At 37.9% G+C, this 19,808-nt stretch overlaps 1 protein-coding gene across 6 annotated transcripts in view; it reads left to right on the forward strand.

The window, feature by feature from the left end:
- Positions 1-221: 221 nt before the first annotated feature.
- LOC133528681 (sodium/calcium exchanger 3) overlaps positions 222-19,808 on the forward strand; it is a 263,871-nt gene continuing 244,284 nt past the window's right edge. For 4 of the 6 annotated variants that reach the window (XM_061866147.1, XM_061866148.1, XM_061866151.1 and 1 more), the window contains exon 1: positions 222-1,963. In XM_061866147.1, the coding sequence (XP_061722131.1) occupies positions 306-1,963 (1,658 nt within the window). In that variant the 5' untranslated portion in view covers positions 222-305. The remainder of the gene's footprint in view (positions 1,964-19,808) is intronic. The other 2 variants (XM_061866150.1, XM_061866149.1) reach the window with 2 other exon arrangements.

Consider the following 19,808-nt stretch of genomic DNA (forward strand, 5'->3'; position numbering starts at 1 on the left):
ACCGCCTACTCCGCAACTTCGCTAAACTTCTGATAACAAGAAGCGAATTTAAACTTAGTTTGATAACTAAGCGCGAGCTAATAACCTTTTTACTGAAAACTTTCTAAGCCGCCGCCAAATGAAATTTACAACGTTGCGTACATTAAAACGTGTACAAAGCCTAAGTATTCGCATGTGAGTTTTAGTTAACCGCAAGAAGCCTCCACGGTGATCGGCGCGGGGCGGGGCGGCGTCGCGACGCTCAGTCGGGCGCCGGCTACGACCAGCGCCGGTCGCCGCGCATGGGTGGCGTCAGGTAACGCGGCATGCGGCCCGCGCTCGCCGCGCTCGCGGCCTGCTGCGTGGTGGCCCGCGCCGAGCCGCCAGCGCGCCCCGCGCCGCGCAACGCCACCACCCCGCACCGCCTCCAGTGCTCCGAGGGGCTCGTCCTTCCCGTCTGGCACCCGCTCGAGGATGTTCCGACCCTCGACATCGCGCTCCGCGGCTTCGTCTACTTCTTCGCGCTCATGTACCTCTTCATCGGCGTGTCCATCGTCTCGGACCGCTTCATGGCCGCCATCGAAGTCATCACGTCGCGTGAGAAGGAGGTGCGCGTGCGGCGCAACGGCAGCGATCAGATCGTTGTCGTTCGCGTGTGGAATGAGACTGTTGCCAACTTGACTTTAATGGCCTTAGGGTCTAGTGCGCCTGAGATTTTGTTGTCCGTTATAGAGATAGCTGGAAAGAACTTCGAAGCGGGTGATTTGGGGCCGGGGACTATCGTGGGCTCCGCCGCTTATAATTTGTTCGTGATCATAGCGATATGTGTGGGTGTGATTCCTGATGGTGAGGTGCGGAAGATCAAGCATCTCCGAGTGTTTCTCGTGACCGCCACTTGGTCCATATTCGCGTATGTGTGGCTCTACCTCATCCTAGCTGTTATATCACCGAACGAAGTCGAAGTATGGGAGGGCGCTGTCACCTTCCTCTTCTTTCCAGCGACAGTTATGACAGCTTACATAGCAGATCGCCGGCTGCTAGTGTACAAGTATTTAAAGAAAGGCTATCGTGTTAACGAGCGAGGAGTGATCGTGGAAGCTGAAGGCGATGGTTCCGTGGAAATGGCATTAAAACCGGGCGATGATTTCGCATCAGATGATGACGAAGGTCGGGAGGTGGAGAAATCTCGCCGAGATTATGTTGCTGTTCTCCGGGAATTGAGGAGACAACACCCGGAGGAGGATTTGGAGACCGTAGAAAGGATGGCATTAGAGACACTGATGGCAAAAGGTCCCAAGTCTCGGGCCTTTTATCGTGTGGCCGCAACGCGGAAGATGACTGGTGGAGGTGACTTCTCACGTAAAATATCGGAAAGGGCTCAAAGTGATCTTAGTGAAGTGAAGGCTGAGTTGCAGCGGCGAGGATCCGGCTCACCGTCGATTGAACCTCGCGGTCCCAATGTCCGTTTCGAGCCTGACCACTATACCGTCATGGAAAACTGTGGTTCGTTCGAGGTTAGAGTGGTTAGGGCGGGAGACTTGAGCGGAGAAGTCTCTGTGCAGTATACAACTGAAGACGGGACAGCCGAAGCTGGGTCAGACTACGAAGCAGCTCAGGGCACTCTAGTCTTTAGACCCGGAGAGACGGAAAAAACCTTCACTGTTCAAGTAATCGACGACGACGTGTTCGAAGAAGATGAGCACTTTTACGTGCGTTTGATCTCGGCTAAAGGTGCTTGTTTGGCTTCGCCATCATCAGCTACTGTAGTGATATTGGACGATGATCATTCCGGTGTGTTCTCGTTCCCTCAAAGGGACTTTGAGTTGACAGAGTCGGTGGGGACGTATGATCTTCGAGTGGGGCGGACTGCGGGAGCGAGAGGCAAGGTGCGCGTCCCGTACTGGACGGAGGATGGAACTGCCAAGAGCGGTGCCCAGTACGAGCCTGCTGAAGGACACATCATCTTTGAAAACAACGAAACTGAGTGAGTACCTAGCCTATTTTATAACACTTTAAACCCTCGCGTTTTGTACACATATTTAGTGATTAGAACGTCTCTAACGTAATATAATTTTATTATTTTTAACTTATCGGTAAATTCAGCTGAGTTACACCATTTGTGGTCACGGATGACTGACATCCGAGAAAAATGTCAGTGGTGTGGGTAAACAACAATAAACTAGCCGAAAATAGTTTAATAAAAATATTCGAGCTCGGTGATTTTTTAATAATTTCCTCAACAATTAGACACTTGCATTTATGAGTATTCTTAAAAATGTACGATAACTGACATATTTTGCCAATATTTTTTTATTTACCTACTGAGTAATCTAGCCTAACTCTGTTTTAAGCCATTAGTAGTAAGTTAAGCATAGATAATCGTTCGAAATTGCGATTTCGGTAAATTCGGTTAGCGAAGGACTACGCAAATGGGATTTTGCAGATGCCCGTTGTCCCGCGTTATGTCATCCATGTTAGCGCTATTTGCTAACCACATACTGGGCGGAGTTCCTTGTGGCGACAGTATCAACTAATGCAGCTGATTCGACGTTTTGCCGAAACATTAATATATATTTGGTTCATTATTATTTACATTATAGATAATAGACAATAGACAGTGTTTAAAAACCAAATTTAACTAACAAAGTAAAAATCCTGCTGAACGTATAAAACGTATTTATTTAATATCATATTACATTCTTCTCACTAAGGATTTTTTTCCTTTATCATTTCGAAATATTTTTAAAGTCATTGTTGATGACAGTGAATACACTTAATAATTTAATTGCTAAACTTTATTTCTAATTCATTAGCTCAAATTTAACAAAGTATCGACTTAATATTATTAAAAGCAAACATAAAAAAACAACAAGGAGCAAAAATATTTTGGTTATCAATTCACGATGTCTATTCAGTCAGTTGACTCCAATTTGGTTAATGTAAGACGTAATTATGTATGTGTAATTTTCATATTCCTCTAATTTATTATTTATTTATTCTAACTTATTCTTATAATGTTGTAAAAAAATGTACCTATCTCCTCTCCCTTTAGGCTATATTTAAATAAACCATCTCACAAGTCAGTAACTATCAATATCGTTTGAATGGTTTATTCATGCGGTGTAATTCCCCTGCGCGCTACGTGTTTGCTCGTACCCTTTTTAGTCCGCACCAATTTTGTACGGAATTCCCTTCCTGCTTATTCCTGGAGACCTAACGATGATGATGTATTTTAAGGCAGGAAAACAGTCATTTTATGAAGTAAGCTTGATACGTCCCTATTAAACATTGTCTGGGGCGAATTGTATCACCCGGGCTACAATTTTTGTCGGCCATGTCACATAATATGAGTATTGGCAGCAACTTAATAAATCTTCAAGAAAACACTTTAATTAGGTACATTTTAAATTATACGTGTCAAATCGAATTCTGGGATTAAAAAAGCGTAATGTAAATATTGTTTTCTATTTTACAAGAAACAAAAATTAAATATAAAGTTTGCAGGCGTTTAACTGGATAACCGTGTTATGGTTTTGAGATGCAATCTATTGAGTCTAACTTAATTTCCATATATATAAAAAAAAATAAAAAAAAATTTTTTTCAGAACCATAAAAATTCCATAAAACATTGTAATATTTATATATAAATATAAATATTTTTTACGAAATGTTCAAATAGCAAAATAAATAATTATAAACCGCCATTAATTTACTTTTCCTTATTTTGAATATCGTAGTACCTATAGCATTACATATGTATTTTGAGATGAAATTTAAGTTTCAGTATTATTTTATGTTAAGCTATTCCCCTAAATTGTTGCACGCGAGATGAAAGACAAAATAAGTTTTACGTTCCACACCTCATCAATGAAATTGTCGTACAATAACATTTTACTTGGAAATCTACTATATTTCAAAATGGTTCCTCGTACTCTAAATGCAATATGCGACTATAAACTTTAAGTTATTTTAATTTGCTGAAGTTTGTATTTAGCACGCTTCTAATACAAATTCTCCTACTACTTAAGGCAAAAATAAATGTATAGCAAAATAAACCATAAAAATAAAACGATAATTTTATACTATACGTTGGATTTAGACAATTTAAAAAAATACCTCAATGGCTTAATCTTTCGTGAAAAGTAATATAAAATGAATTTTTAAAAGTAATTATTACAATTAATAACGTAAACTAAAACTAAAATATGACTAAATTAAATCTAGAATAAAACTAAAATAAATCTAAAATAAATTGGAAACGTGATTTCTTACCTATACCAGAGTTATTTTTGGTAACGCCCGAGACGTGAAAAATATTAGTCTAAAAGTTGATTTGCCAAAAAATTGAGTTGTTTCTTCTTTATATTAATTCAAGATATTTATTATATGCACAATTCATAATTAAATTCAATTTGCCGAGGTCAGATCATAAACCTACAGGAATTGATTGTACTTAGGTATGATTAAAGCCAAAACGATCGACTAGCAGCAACTTCATTGTCTCCGGATCTTCAACGGATGTAGTCATTTAACAGCAATTGGTGACTCGTGTTGAACTTCACTATGTATTTATGTTGTCAGGCTCAGTTTGCAAATATTTTCAATAGGATGGTCCGAAAATATAAAGATATGTAAATTCCTTTTACAAACGGGCTTTTTAGTCCAATATACGTAAAAAGTATCCATAGCAAAATTTAGATCATTGATTAGTGTTTATTGCGAATTCATATATTTTCATCACACTTGCTCGAAAAAGATTTTATTTCGTGTTGGTGTACTGAAGGTCAAGGCCTATATTCTTCCCGCGGGAGTTATGGATTGAAATGCCCTTGTCATCCAATATTGAAGGTTTGGATGTGCTGTCTCTAGTATGATACTCGTACGCCCACGATTCCCGTTTAAATAGAAAGAGCAATAATATATATATAGCCTATAGCCTGCTAAAGAGCATATCATGATTTTTAATTGGCTGACTAATTGGGCACGCAATTCCTTTTCACGCTGTTCATTACCTCTCTTTCGGTTTAGTATGTGTAAGAAGGATAGGTTATAAATGTTATAATGATAACTTTTTCTTTACATACACTGATGTGTTATGTGATAACCAAAGTTATTTTAAATTTCATATAATGATTCGACTCACTAATTAATTTTAAAATTATCGTGATAAATATACCTACATAATTTTGTATCATTTCCCTAAAATTGCCGCTAACGATCGCATTATTTTGCATTATGCATGAACGGATTGTCGCCAACCGCCTTCGGAACAACACATATCGATTATACGAAAAGTGTGTTTTTGTCTTGGGGAAGGTATCACTACAAGGTAAAAAGCCACTGGCCTAAATACAACGACTAGTATATTAAAGTCGATGGATGGGACTGGCGTTGAAACAGACTTTATGCATTTTCTTCTTCCTCGGTCCCTCAATGCTGAGGATCACGTCCATGTATACTATGGTGTGCGGTCTTAACCCATATGGGACACGCACTGCATGTTGCCGCCAACCTCACAGCATCAGAACATCTCATGGGTGCTCTTTCTTGTGCACGCATTTTACCTTGCATAAAATAAGTTACGGCTGCTTTTTCTTATATGTTGAAGGTATACCTTTTAAAAATACGACAGTAGAGTAATTCAATTATGAAAGTAGTTTAGTTTGTACATGTACAATATAGTTATAAGGAAAATTGCTACCCCCCACCAGGGTCCATGTGAAACTTTACATCATTTGTAACATCTATGTACATGCCATGGTTTGCAATAAAGATTTACTTACAAACTTTCCAAATTCCACCCTTCAATACTCGAGGAGAGCCGCAGGGTGAAGTTAACCGTGCTTACAAGTTCCTTCGTGAATTTTTAACTAGCCCAGGCGACAGGTTCCGTGCCTCGGCGGGAAGTTATCGGGACAGCCAACTTACGTTTAGGGGGCCTATTTGACTCGGCACACTGATAGGATGTGACGTGGCCTAGCAAATATACATGTCTCTTTGCCACCACACAGTCGTAACAATCATAGGGAAATTCGTTTGATTTCGGAATTGATTGCACGAGAATAGGTTATCATGCATGGTGGTCATTTCTCATAAATGGGTTCATTGTTATTTTATTGTAGTTTGTTTTTCGCCCGAATTCGATCAATTTGGTGGATATATAGAGTTCCCTATTCTGTACAATATAATAGCAATTTTAAATTTGTGTCCTACATAGTATTCCTCTGAGTTACGAAAACGTATGATTTCGTAGATCAATGGAAAATTACATACCAAAACTTATCAAAAACTATCGAAAAAAAAACTACAGGAAAATCAAAATCAGCAAATAAGTATAAAGTTTTACAATTTTAAAATATATTTATTGAGATAACAATATACATAATGGATATATACAGATGATTACTATAATTAGCTTATATCTAAAATAGGCCCTTGAGGCATTGTACCAAGGATGCTGGCGGCATTTCCTCGTTGTATCGCAATACTGATACGTTGTGCGAGGAAGCCGCCAGCTCTTCGGTCACCAGTTACGTCAACCAGACGTTTCGCGATTTCTCCAAAAAACTTGTGACCCCATGGACCCAGAGTTTCAAAGAAAATAAAAGAAAATTTTCGGGATAAACCATCAAAATGAAGCTCCGCTCGTGTGTGACATTGACACTATAGTTAGTTTGGAGTAGAAAAGTGTAATATTTTTTGTGACGCTCGCTAACGATGTCGGCGCTTCAGTCGGATTATTATTTGGCGCTTTTCCGAATCGCTGTTGAGGTCATACTTTTGTAGAATTGGATGGCGTTTTCGGTAATCTGGTAATATTACAGTACTCTACCAAATACAGACCTATAGTAAATTCGGCAAAATGTGTCACCGAAATTACGCGGTTATATCCACAATCCACAATGTACGGTTTGAGAGAATTCAACATGAGAGTCTCGTTACGTTGCGTGTTTGATCGATTTCTACTTTGGCAATTCTGTGGGGTTATCGCGAACCTAAATGAAAGAAGTTTGTCTATTTGCCTCTCTATCATTCGAATAAGTATGAATAACAAAAAGGCAAATAGACGAACGAAGTGGCTTGCTTGCGGTACACGCCCCGTTCCTAAGATGTCATATTTCAGTTATAAAATTTTGCTTGTCTGATATTTAGAGGGAGTGAATTGCAAAGACGACTAGCCTGGACGGCGAAAGAATTGGTCATAAATCATAAAACCAGTGCGGTGAGATGGCGTACCCTAAACATGTTCAGTTTTAGATTGCGGGAGGTGTTACAGCATTGAATACGAATTTACTTTGAGATATCCAGGAGCAGAAAATTTAAAAAGTGGAATTGATGTCTTATAAAAAAACAAGTGACCGAGTCCACCGGCAGCGGAGGCCAGAATCGAACCAGCGTCTACAGCTTAAGGATGACTCACGCTACAACGGCTGGGCCCGGGCCAGGGCGCTCGACACTTCAATCAAATATCAAACATTTATTCAGCAAATAGACCGCAGAGGCAAAGACAAAAACAAAATACAATTAAAAATGTGGAATCAATGAAATAATATATACTTTATTAGAGATATATATAGTCTCTAAATGTCGAATTACTCAAAAAAAAAACTATGATAAAGAAATACAACCAACAAATAATAGAATTCTTTAGGGATGTATAAGTCTCTGTCAGAGATAAAATATAATTTAAAAAAAGATCACTAAATTATCCTTAGAAATGTAAAAGGTCTCCAAGTCTTGAATTCTTATATAAATAATGCAAAGACAAGAAATTAAATCAGACAAACAGACAAGAACCGAATTAAATGTCTCACGTTAATGCCACTCAAAAGTAAAGTTACATACTTATAACATACATGTGCCCGTGTAAGCTTAAACAGACCGGTCTCCACAAATAGCGCTCGTTCACGAGTATGACGCGTATTTTCTATAGGTATATTCACACAAGATGATCACCTGTCATAGAAAACGAAGCGTCGGAAGACCCAGCCAGGTCTAACGTGAGTCATCCTACAGGGCTAAAAGTCCTGCGGTGGCAGCATGGTTCCATTTTTATCACCTGTCACTATGCCCGTCACTTTTGCGCTTACATACTTGTTAGAACGTGACAGGCATGGTGACAAATCATAAAGAGCCGACCATCTTAGCGCTACTGACAACTATACCACCCCACACGACACTTGAATTTCTCAGAAAATAATGTAAACGTGTTTGAAAGTTGCGTTCGTAAATTTTTAACGATGTGCCTGGCGGGATCCATGTTTCAACTTGAATTTATTGGGTATGGCGACTAAGTGTAAACTTGTGTCAGATGGTGTTGGAGCATTTCCTAGTGATAACGTTAAAGTAATAGTTTATGCGACTGCTATATAATGAAAGGCTTATGCTTGAGCGTGGGTTTATGAAACTCGCTCGCTCGTTTCATAAAAACATCACCTAAGTCTGTACAGTTGGACCGCATATTATGATCGGCATTCTGGCATTTGATTACACACTCAACAAAACGTCATCTCGACTGATACTAGAAATGAGGTAAAATCAAAATATCCTTTTCTTTTCAGATATATTTGAAATGTGTCTGTCATAAGTAGATATCGACGTTATTATTACGCAACAATAACTTTCTTTACAAATAAGAAATATGTTGTAACAAAACAGTTTATATTTATGCTTGCCGTAATTAGCGGTTTTGAGAGCATCATATTAACAATTAAAGACCGTGACGTCACCCACAGATAATTGTTAAGGGTAAACCCAAATGATACGTCACAAACATATTATTTTGTTCTAGTTCTAGTCAGTACTTTTGTTGCGACCCGGTTATTAATTACATTTTTATTTAGCTTTAGCTGCTCATTACTCGCCCTAATTCAATTTGCTGTTTTTTTTAGAAATAGTTTGATATTTTACTTGTCTCACTAAATTAAAGTACTGACAAGACACGTTTCACAATAGTTCAATTTGTTCGAGCGAAAATGCTTTTTAATATTAAATTGAGTTGACTGTAGTTTTTATTAAAGCATACTCTGATAGTGACAGTTCTATTTCTGCCTAAATTGGATTTTGATGGAAATCAATGAATAGGCAGCCTTTTTGCCAGGCAATATAAAATTCTAATCTAAATCATATTTCAAGTTTCGGTACCGAACTCTAGACCTTTTATTAAAATAGTTGTTGGTTTAATTTAGATATCGAGCTATATACCTAATAATTTATAATGATAAAATGCCATGAGAAAATGTCATGACGCATTAAGTCCGCCATTTGTACATTTTTTGATGTGCAATAAAGTTTAAAATAAATAAATAATAAACGCCTTAATTAAGAATCTTACATACATATTTCTTGTACATATTCTTAATTATGTTTACATATTTCATTTTTGTTTTCTTTTGGTACCGGTTATTTGAGTGTTTCTTTTTTTCTGCAATTTTATTATTTGACCTTTTGTGCCATTTTTGTGTTATTTCTAGTCAGGGTCGCGAGCCCTTTACATCCCTATAGGAGAAAAAAAGATACTGCCATACAAAGTATATGAGGAAATGGTAACACCATAGGAAAAACTGTAGGACATTTTTTTACCCCATTAGGATCGAAAAAGCTCTTGATTCTGAGTTGAAATAACGCAAATTCCCATTTCCAATCGTCTTTGTTTTTTCTTATAGGTTATATCGAGCTATAAGGTCCTAATCATATCTCAGACGGAAGGATGTGGTATGTATTTCAGCTGTTTCGTGGGAATTTGCCCAATAACACTAAAATAAGAGATATTTGTGGCCTGACAATAAATGTTTTCTTTGAAAGATTAACTGCGTTGCTTAACAACTAATAAGAAGGTGCAATTACTTAGCATTTGCCCGTAATTAAAACGACAAAAAAAATCAATATAGAAACTCTGTGAATGCAGCGTCACGTACCTTGTCTATTTTTGCCACTACCGGGTTTATATTTGGCTAGAAAACGCCCAAATTTATCAGTAAGCGCTTACGACACCCGTGGATGATCCCGGATTACCGCCTGACCCGCCTACTGGGGCGGCAGTGATACGTAGGGCTTCGGAAGCCCGACCGAAAATGTGGGTTATACACCTGATTGCGACAAGCTACACTAATGTTGATCTGAGGTCTACGTGAATTTTGAAAATCGTTTACGTATCTTCACCTGGTCTGGCACCTACTGGCGTTCTGTATTCACAAAGTAACTTATCGTAGAGTACGTTATTCTTGTATGACACAGTTTAATTAGATTTAATTATATATCATTCTTCTATCATCTTAGTAGGTAGCTACAAACAACTTACTTTTAACGCACGGTAAAAATATCACCTAAGTCTGTACAGTTGGACCGGATATTATGATCGGCATTCCGGCATTTGATCACACACTCAACAAAACGTCATCAAACAAGCGAACAAGCATACGGCCCGCCTGATGGTAAGCAGTCTCCGTAGCCTATGTACGCCTGCAACTCCAGAGGAGTTACATGCGCGTTGCCGACCCTAAACCCGCCGCTCCTCGTCGAGCTCTGGCAACCTTACTCACTGGCAGGAACACAACACTATGAGTAGGGTCTAGTGTTATTTGGCTGCTGTTTTCTGTAAGGTAGCGGTACTTCTCCAGTTGGGCTCTGCTCTAGATCTGGAATGACATCCACTGGCTGTGCCCTACCACACAAAGCGAGATGACATTCACAATGCCCCTACCTCTCTTTTGGACGTAGTTTAAGGACGTACCCGGGTCCAAATCGCATTGCGCATCTGAAGATACTATGTGTTCTTAGTGTTCCAAGGAAATTATATGGTTGTTTCTTGTATGACTGTTTGTGTGTTATCTCCGAAATATAAAAAAAAAAATCATCTGGAATAGGTTCGTTTTGTGTGATAAACAGACATAGGAATCCGTGTGGCAAAATTGTTTGACAAGTAGGGAGTTCCTGTATCGATAAACTCGTCTATCGATGCTAGTTCTATATACTAGTGATCACTCAAGGGTTTGCTTGTAAAAATACGTTTTTATTAAGAGTAAAAATAATAATCAAATAATAACTCAATGTACTCTTCTTCGTTTTTAAGACAATAAAATACAATTTTATAATTTTACTCATCCCAATTGTTTATGTCCCATTTACTATTGTTAAAGTAAACGACCAGAATTTGTTCCATATTTTCGGGTATTAAGCGTCTAAAATTATAAAATTGACTCGTCTTGTCTTAAAAACGAAGAAGAGTACACTGAGTTATTATTTAATTATTTTTTTACTCTTAAAAAAACATATTTTTAAAAGTAAATCCTTGAGTGATCACTAGTTAGCATCGATAGTTGAGTTTATCGATACAGGAACTCCCTACTTGTGAAACAATTTTGCCCCACAGATTCCTATGTCCGGTGATAAATAAACATTTGGAAAATTTGCTAGGGTACTCGTACGATACGAACGCATCTTTTTCATTGTTGATTCGCTCAAATAAAATTAGATGCAATATTATTGTTTAGTAATTATTATAACAATTTATGATACATTTTGTGCTGATTCTAGTAAACTAGTTTTATTACCCCTTCATCGAAAAAGCAAAGTCCTTGAACGTCAAGAGCGATAGAAGTCATAGAAGTTTTTTTTTTTTATCTTTATTAAATAAAGGGGTTTTATCATGTTTGATGATGTCACCCCCATTGTTACAAATCAAAATCACAATTTTACCGTCGCTTAATTCCTAAATTGACAAGTTTGTACAAATCTTTAGCTTTTTTAGACAAAGGGTGTGCTAAAATATCGTTACATGTACCCACATTGAATATATTGATTTTATGCTTAATTATAAAAGCTTGCCTGTCAGCTTCGTTTCGGATACATTCCATCATAATGTGAGTAGCATCTTCTCTTGTCCCACATTCCGTACAGTTTTGTGAATGACTCTTGCGCATCAAAAAAGCAAAGCAGTTAAGTGGAATGTGTCCAGATCGAAGTCTGAGGGCTGTTACAATGTCTAACCTACCCATACCAGATCCTCTAAACCATGGCACTTGACGAAGTCATAGAAGTTGAGATCAATGATTTCATTTATTTTACTTTATTGGGTACACTTAACAGAAATCGTACAAAATCATGAAACATACAATTGAATATCATGGCTTGGAATCTAGCACGAGATCCAAAACAAGTATACACAGCATTCTTTACAAGTAAGCGCAAATATTACAAATTAATTTAATTTAATTTAACACCATATCAACAAATAAAATAACATCTAAACATTACACTACAACAGAGTCTTCTTCTTTCTCGCGTTGTCCCGGCATTTTGCCACGGCTCATGGAAGCCTGGGGTCCGCTTGACAACTAATCCCAAGGTTTGGCGTAGGCACTAGTTTTATGAAAGCGATTGCCATCTGACCTTCCAACCCAGTAAACAAGGCCCTGTTGGGATTAGTCCGGTTTCCTCACGATGTTTTCCTTCACCGAAAAGCGACTGGTAAATATCAAATGATATTTCGTACATAAGTTCCGAAAAACTCATTGGTACGAGCCGGGGTTGAGCCCGCGACCTCCGGATTGCAAGTCGCACGCTCTTACCGCTAGGCCACCAGCGCTATATTACACTACAACAGAGTAACATAATTTAAACTTTACGTTGTTAAGATTTAACATCACAAATGAGACGAACCTAAGTCAAAGCTGATGTCATCTGTCAGTGAGAGAGGAGGAAAAAAAGGATGTCAGTCAAGCATTTCTAAAACCTAGCAATGTGATTTGCACAGTAGCTATTATTAGTTAAACACAATAATACTTTAATACTTTAATTCTTAGATTTATGGTGAGCTCAGGCTTTTAAATAAACGGGCGGGGTAAATATCAAACCTAGCGTACGTAACGCATCAATCACTAATCTGTACCGCTAGTGTAAATTTTATCGACATCATAACGTGATGAACGCGTTTGCGTTAAGTCTCATTTTGTATAGGATTTTGACTTACCAAAACGTCCCGCTTGGCGCGCTCTTTCTAAATCCAATACAAAATGAGACTAAACGCAAACGCGTACGTCACGTTTCAAAATCGAATTTATTTACACTAGGGGTACAGATAATTAAGGTCAAAAGTAATAAATACCAGGATTGAGCTTACTTAACGTATCAATCACTAATCAGATAGTTAAGATGAAATACAAGAAATAAATACCAGAATTGAGCGTACTTAACTTGCAAGATGTAAGCTGCCGTCGTCTCCATAACCCGACGTCAGCACGTGGCACTCAAATTACTATAGTTAATAACACTACCAACCGATCACTATGGCTTCCACGGGCAAAATGGCCGAGCGGCCGGTTGCGTCGGAAATTCAAGAGTATTGTCCTACCCACTTATAAAAATATAATTAATGTTGCCGACTTGTCATCGCGATATCGATATCTACATTACACTGTCAAACTATGTAGATTGGAACTCGATTCGCGACTGGGTACTTAGACGACGATATATGTAATATATACATATTTATAAATACTTAAATACATAGAAAACACTCATGACTCAGTAACAAATATCCATGCAACATCGGAGTGTTACTCTCTCCTCTCCTCTGGAGTTGAAGGCGTACATAGGCTACGGAGACTGCTTACCATCAGGCGGGCCGGGCTAACATTCGATTAGGTTAGGTTAATATTTCTGGTATAAACTTACATGCGCAGAAAAATCGCTAGTCTAAAAAACTTCCAAGCGCTGTGCACGAGTAATCAACCAATATGTATGCACGTATGTTAATACTCGTACAAGCAAACAATTTAAACTCGTGATGGACAAGTTCGTTAACTACTAAAATCTGTGGTTACTCTGAAAACTCGCTATACAGTTCATATTAGTAATTTTTACTAATATACAATAGGTGATACAGTGTGGAAGAAATGAATGAGATCTGAAACGTTATTTTTTATTCGCTTGTCACGCCTGGAAATTGAACAGACTAAAAATTCCAAAAAATAAACACTCGCTATTTTATTCTTCTAGTAGATATAGTTAATGTTGGAGTTAAAATTTCTCTAAGAGACACTGGGTCTGACACTCCTCTGTCGTACAAAATATCCATAAAATCGAATATTTAGTACACACGAATATTTTTAGACAAGCAAATTGAAAAAATAAATGAAATAGATTGCAGTTTTGTTTCTTTTTAAAAATAAAGTAAAATGGGATATCCTGTAGTAAACCCGGTTACAAGCTCTGAGGTTGTTAAGCTAAAGTAGGTCCCTAAGTAGGTAAGTTAGATAAGATGGAGTCCAAATAGCTGGTCCTGGGGAATACGAGAGGATGGCGCGCGCCGGAAGATAACCAGTGGCTTGCTTTTAATATTATGGTGGCTAGCGTGAGGTAATGTCACGCTAGCGTCTCCCGAGCGCGTCTAGTCAACCCTATGGCTGCTGCTCGACGCAATGTTGACGCAACTGCGCAGCGACGCCAATTTCCATAGCGCTGACTAGATGCCGACGCTCAAAAGACGCTAGTGTGGGGTGGCCGTAAATGCGAGTTACTTTGTCTGTATTTATCTGAATAACGATATATCCATATACAGGGTAATTCATGAGACGTGAGCAGGACTAAGCCTACACAATCAGTAAATGTTAATGAATCGTTCACCATCATACTTAAGTATAACAATCACGCTTTTTATCTGTTATTTAACTTTTTGTTAAGGGCAAATTTGATTATCTACAATCATGGACACCCTACAACACTTAATTAACAAAGATAAAACCTCTTTAACCGTTATGACAGCACTTTGATTATGAAGAAAATAAAATGTCACACTTGAGTGAGATACGATTTTATAAAAGTAACCACACTTCGATGACATTCAATTTGTCACTTATTATGGATAAAACAAAGAGGGTGACCATAAATATCGTAAATAAAATAAAACTCTTTTTTTTAACAGTAAAAATTAAATTAACGTTAATCTCACAAATACTGATACGAAACAGTTGCTGATAAACTTACTGAATATGCAGGTTTGATCCTGCTCACGTCTCCTGAATCATCCTGTATATATAGTCGAGTACCGTTTGAGTTGCGTTTTTTAGCACTCGATAAAATCGATTTTAAGAGGACCAACTAAGCCCCTTCTCCGTTTTGAGAATTTTAGGTAAATATCTCCGTTGCGATGAAGTGACGGGGGCGGTTCCTAAAATTAGTACGATAAGGACAACTTCAGCTTAGGCCAATAATCCTGCGTAAAAATCTCAGAAATCGAGATTTCGTTCTCGACATTTTCCTCCTCTAAAACTTAACCAATCGTTACGAAATTTTTGGATCGTAATGAGAAATAGATTATCTGTGTCTGACCGTTTTGATTTTTGCATTTATTGTTGCCGATTTTGTATGCTAGGCGTCTGTTTAAGGGCTTCACGGCGCTTTTTTTGCCGTTTTAGCGCTTTTTAATGTAACCCTGTATTTTATAAAAACAAGAAAATAAAAAAAAGCAAAACCTGCAGCCTCAGGTACTGGTAATATTGAACTCATATAAAATAAGGGTTCCTAGTTGACTACGGAACCCTAAAAACCATCTAGAACCAAAATCTAGAGAAGAATATGTCGAGGACGTTGTTGGTATGTCAAAGGTATGTTGGTATGACCACTAAAGCGAGACTCGTATTAAACTTTCTTACCTCTGTTGGCCGTAAGACTTGAAAAAAATGTGATGAACATCTTTTAAGCGTATAACGATATTAAAATAACGCTACAAAGTTTCCTATTCATCCATCAATTACTTTTAATCATCAATTTATAACAATAGCTGCGTAACCATCCGGGATACGGGTAATCTATTAAGGAGGGTAAATTACCCCGTTTTAACGGAAAACTGTATCGCGCGAAAAGGGTATTTGTTACAAAAGGTCTGAAGTTTAATTTCTAAGCCTGTGCCGCGACTTTGTTCGCATCGAAGTCATTAAAGCGCCCCATTTCCCTTTCCTCATAGTTTTCGTGGATTAAATTGGAACCCTTCATTGCATCCTCTTAGAGGATAATTTTGGGTAAGTACAAAATATCTGACTCAGAAGGTCTCAAAAGAGAAGCAAGAAACAAACACAGAGTTAAAAAAAATTATAAACATACGTATATTAAGGCAGAACTGTTTCCACAGAAATCCGCTCTATAACACAAAAAAATGTTTAACAATTTTTTTTATACCACGACGGTGGCAAACAAGCATACGACCCGCCTGATGGAGCAGTCACCGTAGCCTATGGACGCCTGCAACCCCAGAGATATTACATGCGCGTTGCCGACCCTTTAAATACCTGTACACTCCTTTTTTGAAGAAACCCATATTGTAGCCCCTCGAGAAAACCTCGGTATGAAGCTCATTCCACAACCGGAGCGTGCGCGGAAGGAAGTTCCTCTTAAACCGCACAGTGCGTGACCATTTAGGTTCTAGGGTGTGAGGATGAACACCCTGCCGACGGTGAGCGGTGCGGTGATAGAAAGCGGCCGTTGGCAAACAATTCTTCAGAGCACAGCCCATTGTACAAGCGGTAGAACACACACAAGGAGGCAAAGTCTCTCCTCATGTCATGGATCTTATGGAATCTCCAATGAACAAACAATTACGCATTATTTTTAAATACTATCACTAGAGTCTAATAATAGGATTTAAAAAAGCTAGTGACAGGACTGGACTAAGGGTACTAGTGACAGGACTGTAAACTACATGTACAAAAATCTGTTATTTGTAAAAAGAATCAAAATATTCAATATATTATTAGTAGGTTCGAGCACTTAAAGCTCTTTAGTTTGAGGTTATTTTTCTATTAAAAAAGGATGCATAATCTGATTGGGTTCTTGAATGCGACGGATCGCTTAAAAGCATGACTGGTCACGTTTCGCTTTGTTTTTTTTTAAATGAGTTTTACTTTTGCTTGGAAAAGCGAAAATGGAGCGAGTTTTTAGTAGTTTTACGAGTTGATATAAAACTTTACATTTGAGTCTGTTAGATCAATCCTCAAAGATTTTAAGATCTGAAAAAGAGATGATGTTTTAAGGGGAACGTCGTTCTTCGCATTACATATCTGTAATTTTTAGTTCTGCTCAGCATTGCTCCGAGCAATTATTAGGGTTGGCATAACTTGACTTCCCTTTGCATGTACGACCACAGATAAGATAATGACTTGAATTTCACAACCCTAAATAGCCGAAAGGGATAGTACCATACATAAGAAAGGGACAGCATGATTCGCCTGAATCGCTGTCAAAGTTCGGTTTGTGGGAAGTTTCTTTTCAGTACGGTTGTACTATTACTTATTCTATACTTATTTTATAATATTAAAACAAGCCTTAATTATCTACTTTAAGTCTAAAATGAAAATGGTTAAAGTCTTAATAGTTACTATTATGTTTGGGAGAGGACACTGACTTCTGTAACACACTTCAATCACTAAAATGTACTTACCTTAATGCCAATAAAAATTTATTTTATTTATTTTATTATTATTCTGTGATTACGTGGTGTAACCATAGAAAACGAGGCGCCGGAAGCTCCGGCCCGCCCCCAGCCCGGTCAGGCGTGATCAATTGATCATCCTTGATCCTTAAATCAGCCCTAAAATTGTCTTGTTACACCTGCAATATTGGCAACTTAAGCAGCCCCAAAACCACTTATCCCGTTTGCCATCTTGCGTGATTGACAATTGTTACTGATCGTTTACAACCCCGATTTGGAAATAATTTACCCAAAAACATTAACACGTAGATTGTATTTCAATCAGGATTGTCAATATATTAAAATTATTTTCAAAGCGTTACTCACGTATTATTAAGTCGAATATACGCTTGACATGTATCGATCCAGTTTTGAGTATCTTAGACTAGAGCACCGACAACACATTCAACACAAAACGAAACAATAAACATGTCGATCGTTTATTCCTCTTAATAATGTCAAGTAGCCCGTTGACGCTATACAGGCGGGGAAACCCAAGGTTGCAGGCTATAGAAGGATAGGGATACGCAGCTGGGCAAACCCGTTCCTCGCCGTGATTTGTATAGTGCTTTTCTCAAACTTGTAATGACAAAAAATTGAATATATAATAATATCTAGAGCAGAACCCAACTGGGGAAGTACCTCCACCTTACAGAACACCGCAGCCAAATAACACTAGACCCTACTCATAGTGTTGTGTTCCTGCGGGTGAGTAAGGTTGCCAGAGCTCAACGAGGGTGCGGAGTGTTAGGTTCGGCAACGTGCATGTAACTCCTCTGGAGTTGCAGGCGTACATAGGCTAAGGAGACTGCTTACCATCAGGCGGGCTGTAAACTTGTATTCCACCGACGTAGTATAAATAAATAATAATGCTAAGTCAGCCTATATACATCCCACTGCTGGGCACAGGCCTCCTCTCATGCGTGAGAGGGCACGGGCTATAGTCCCCACGCTAGCCCAATGCGGATTGAGGACTTCACATACACCTTTGAATTTCTTCGCAGATGTATGCAGGTTTCTTCACGATGTTTTCCTTCACCGAAAAGCTAGTGGTAAATATCAAATGATATTTCGTACATAAGTTCCGAAAAACTCATTGGTACGAGCCAGGATTTGAGCCCGCGACCTCCGGAATGAAAGTCGGACGTCATATCCACTCGGCCACCACCGCCTAAAAAAAAAAGAAAAAAAAGGAATATAACAGAACTTTTCATTTTACGACACACAAGTTACTTATCTACTAACGTTCCAGCTAGTCTGCAGCATCTGGCTTGTGTTGTGTCTATGTATAGGTAGATTTTAAATTCAAAACTTACTTCTAACTGTAATAGGCAGAGCGCCGGGGTGGAGGGGTTGAATCACTTAACACAGTATACAGGTTAACAGATGTATTGTCTCCCAGCTTGTACACTTGAATCCCCAAATACTTGCTATTCTATCATTATATATATTTATTGTACGTGACAGAAGAGGAAATCCCTTATCGAGTGGAGGCGCAAGATCTACATTAAATGTGCTGATCACTCAATATGCACTGACGTGCCAATATGAGTGTCTGCCTATCGCATAACAAAAAATTACTTATTTCAGTGCTTAATTTGCATAATTTACTAAGGTGAAATCCTCTTTTTAATTAATTATCGGATTACAGCCCATAGCAATTTTTATTGGTCCTACGAACCGGATCCAACCAAAGAGTCTTCAACTGTTAATTAACAAGTAATCAGAATTTGAGCATCAATTAAATCAATTTATCTCTCAGACGCTTAGCAAACTTTGATCCTACGATTTAATGTTGTGGTGGCGCTGGGGTGAGATCATATTACATATTGCTGAGGTTACATTAATATTACACGTTGTATTGAAACATAACGTATCTACTAATATTTGGTACCAGTAATGTAGTTTGGTATTTGTAATATGAGTTATTTCTTAAGTTTTATGTCCTAAATGCTGGCGACTGGCTGGCATGTTCCCTCTTTTATATATTTACGTCAAATTTTTAGCTATACTTCTTGTTTATGTTCTATGTATTTTATGTAAGTATTTACCTACTTACTGTTAGTCTAATTGTATTGACAATCCTTATTGGAGCTATAATTTTATTTCATTAGTATTGTTATTATTTTCATTTTTTAACTCGAAAAATCTTTTTAATTTAAGATTAGTAGTTAAGTTAGAAAAATGCATGTTTTTTTGATATGAAATAAACAGATTAAATTTTTTTTTTTTTTAATCTAATCTAATCTAATCTATGTCAGTATTGTCAGTCGGCCTACATCACCCGTTGAAATTGTGATATATATTTGTTGTTTTAATATTTATTAAAATAAGTATTATTATACATACCATACAATCCACCGTT

Source organism: Cydia pomonella, chromosome 19 (assembly GCF_033807575.1).
Source record: "Cydia pomonella isolate Wapato2018A chromosome 19, ilCydPomo1, whole genome shotgun sequence".
NCBI classification, from domain to species: domain Eukaryota; kingdom Metazoa; phylum Arthropoda; class Insecta; order Lepidoptera; family Tortricidae; genus Cydia; species Cydia pomonella.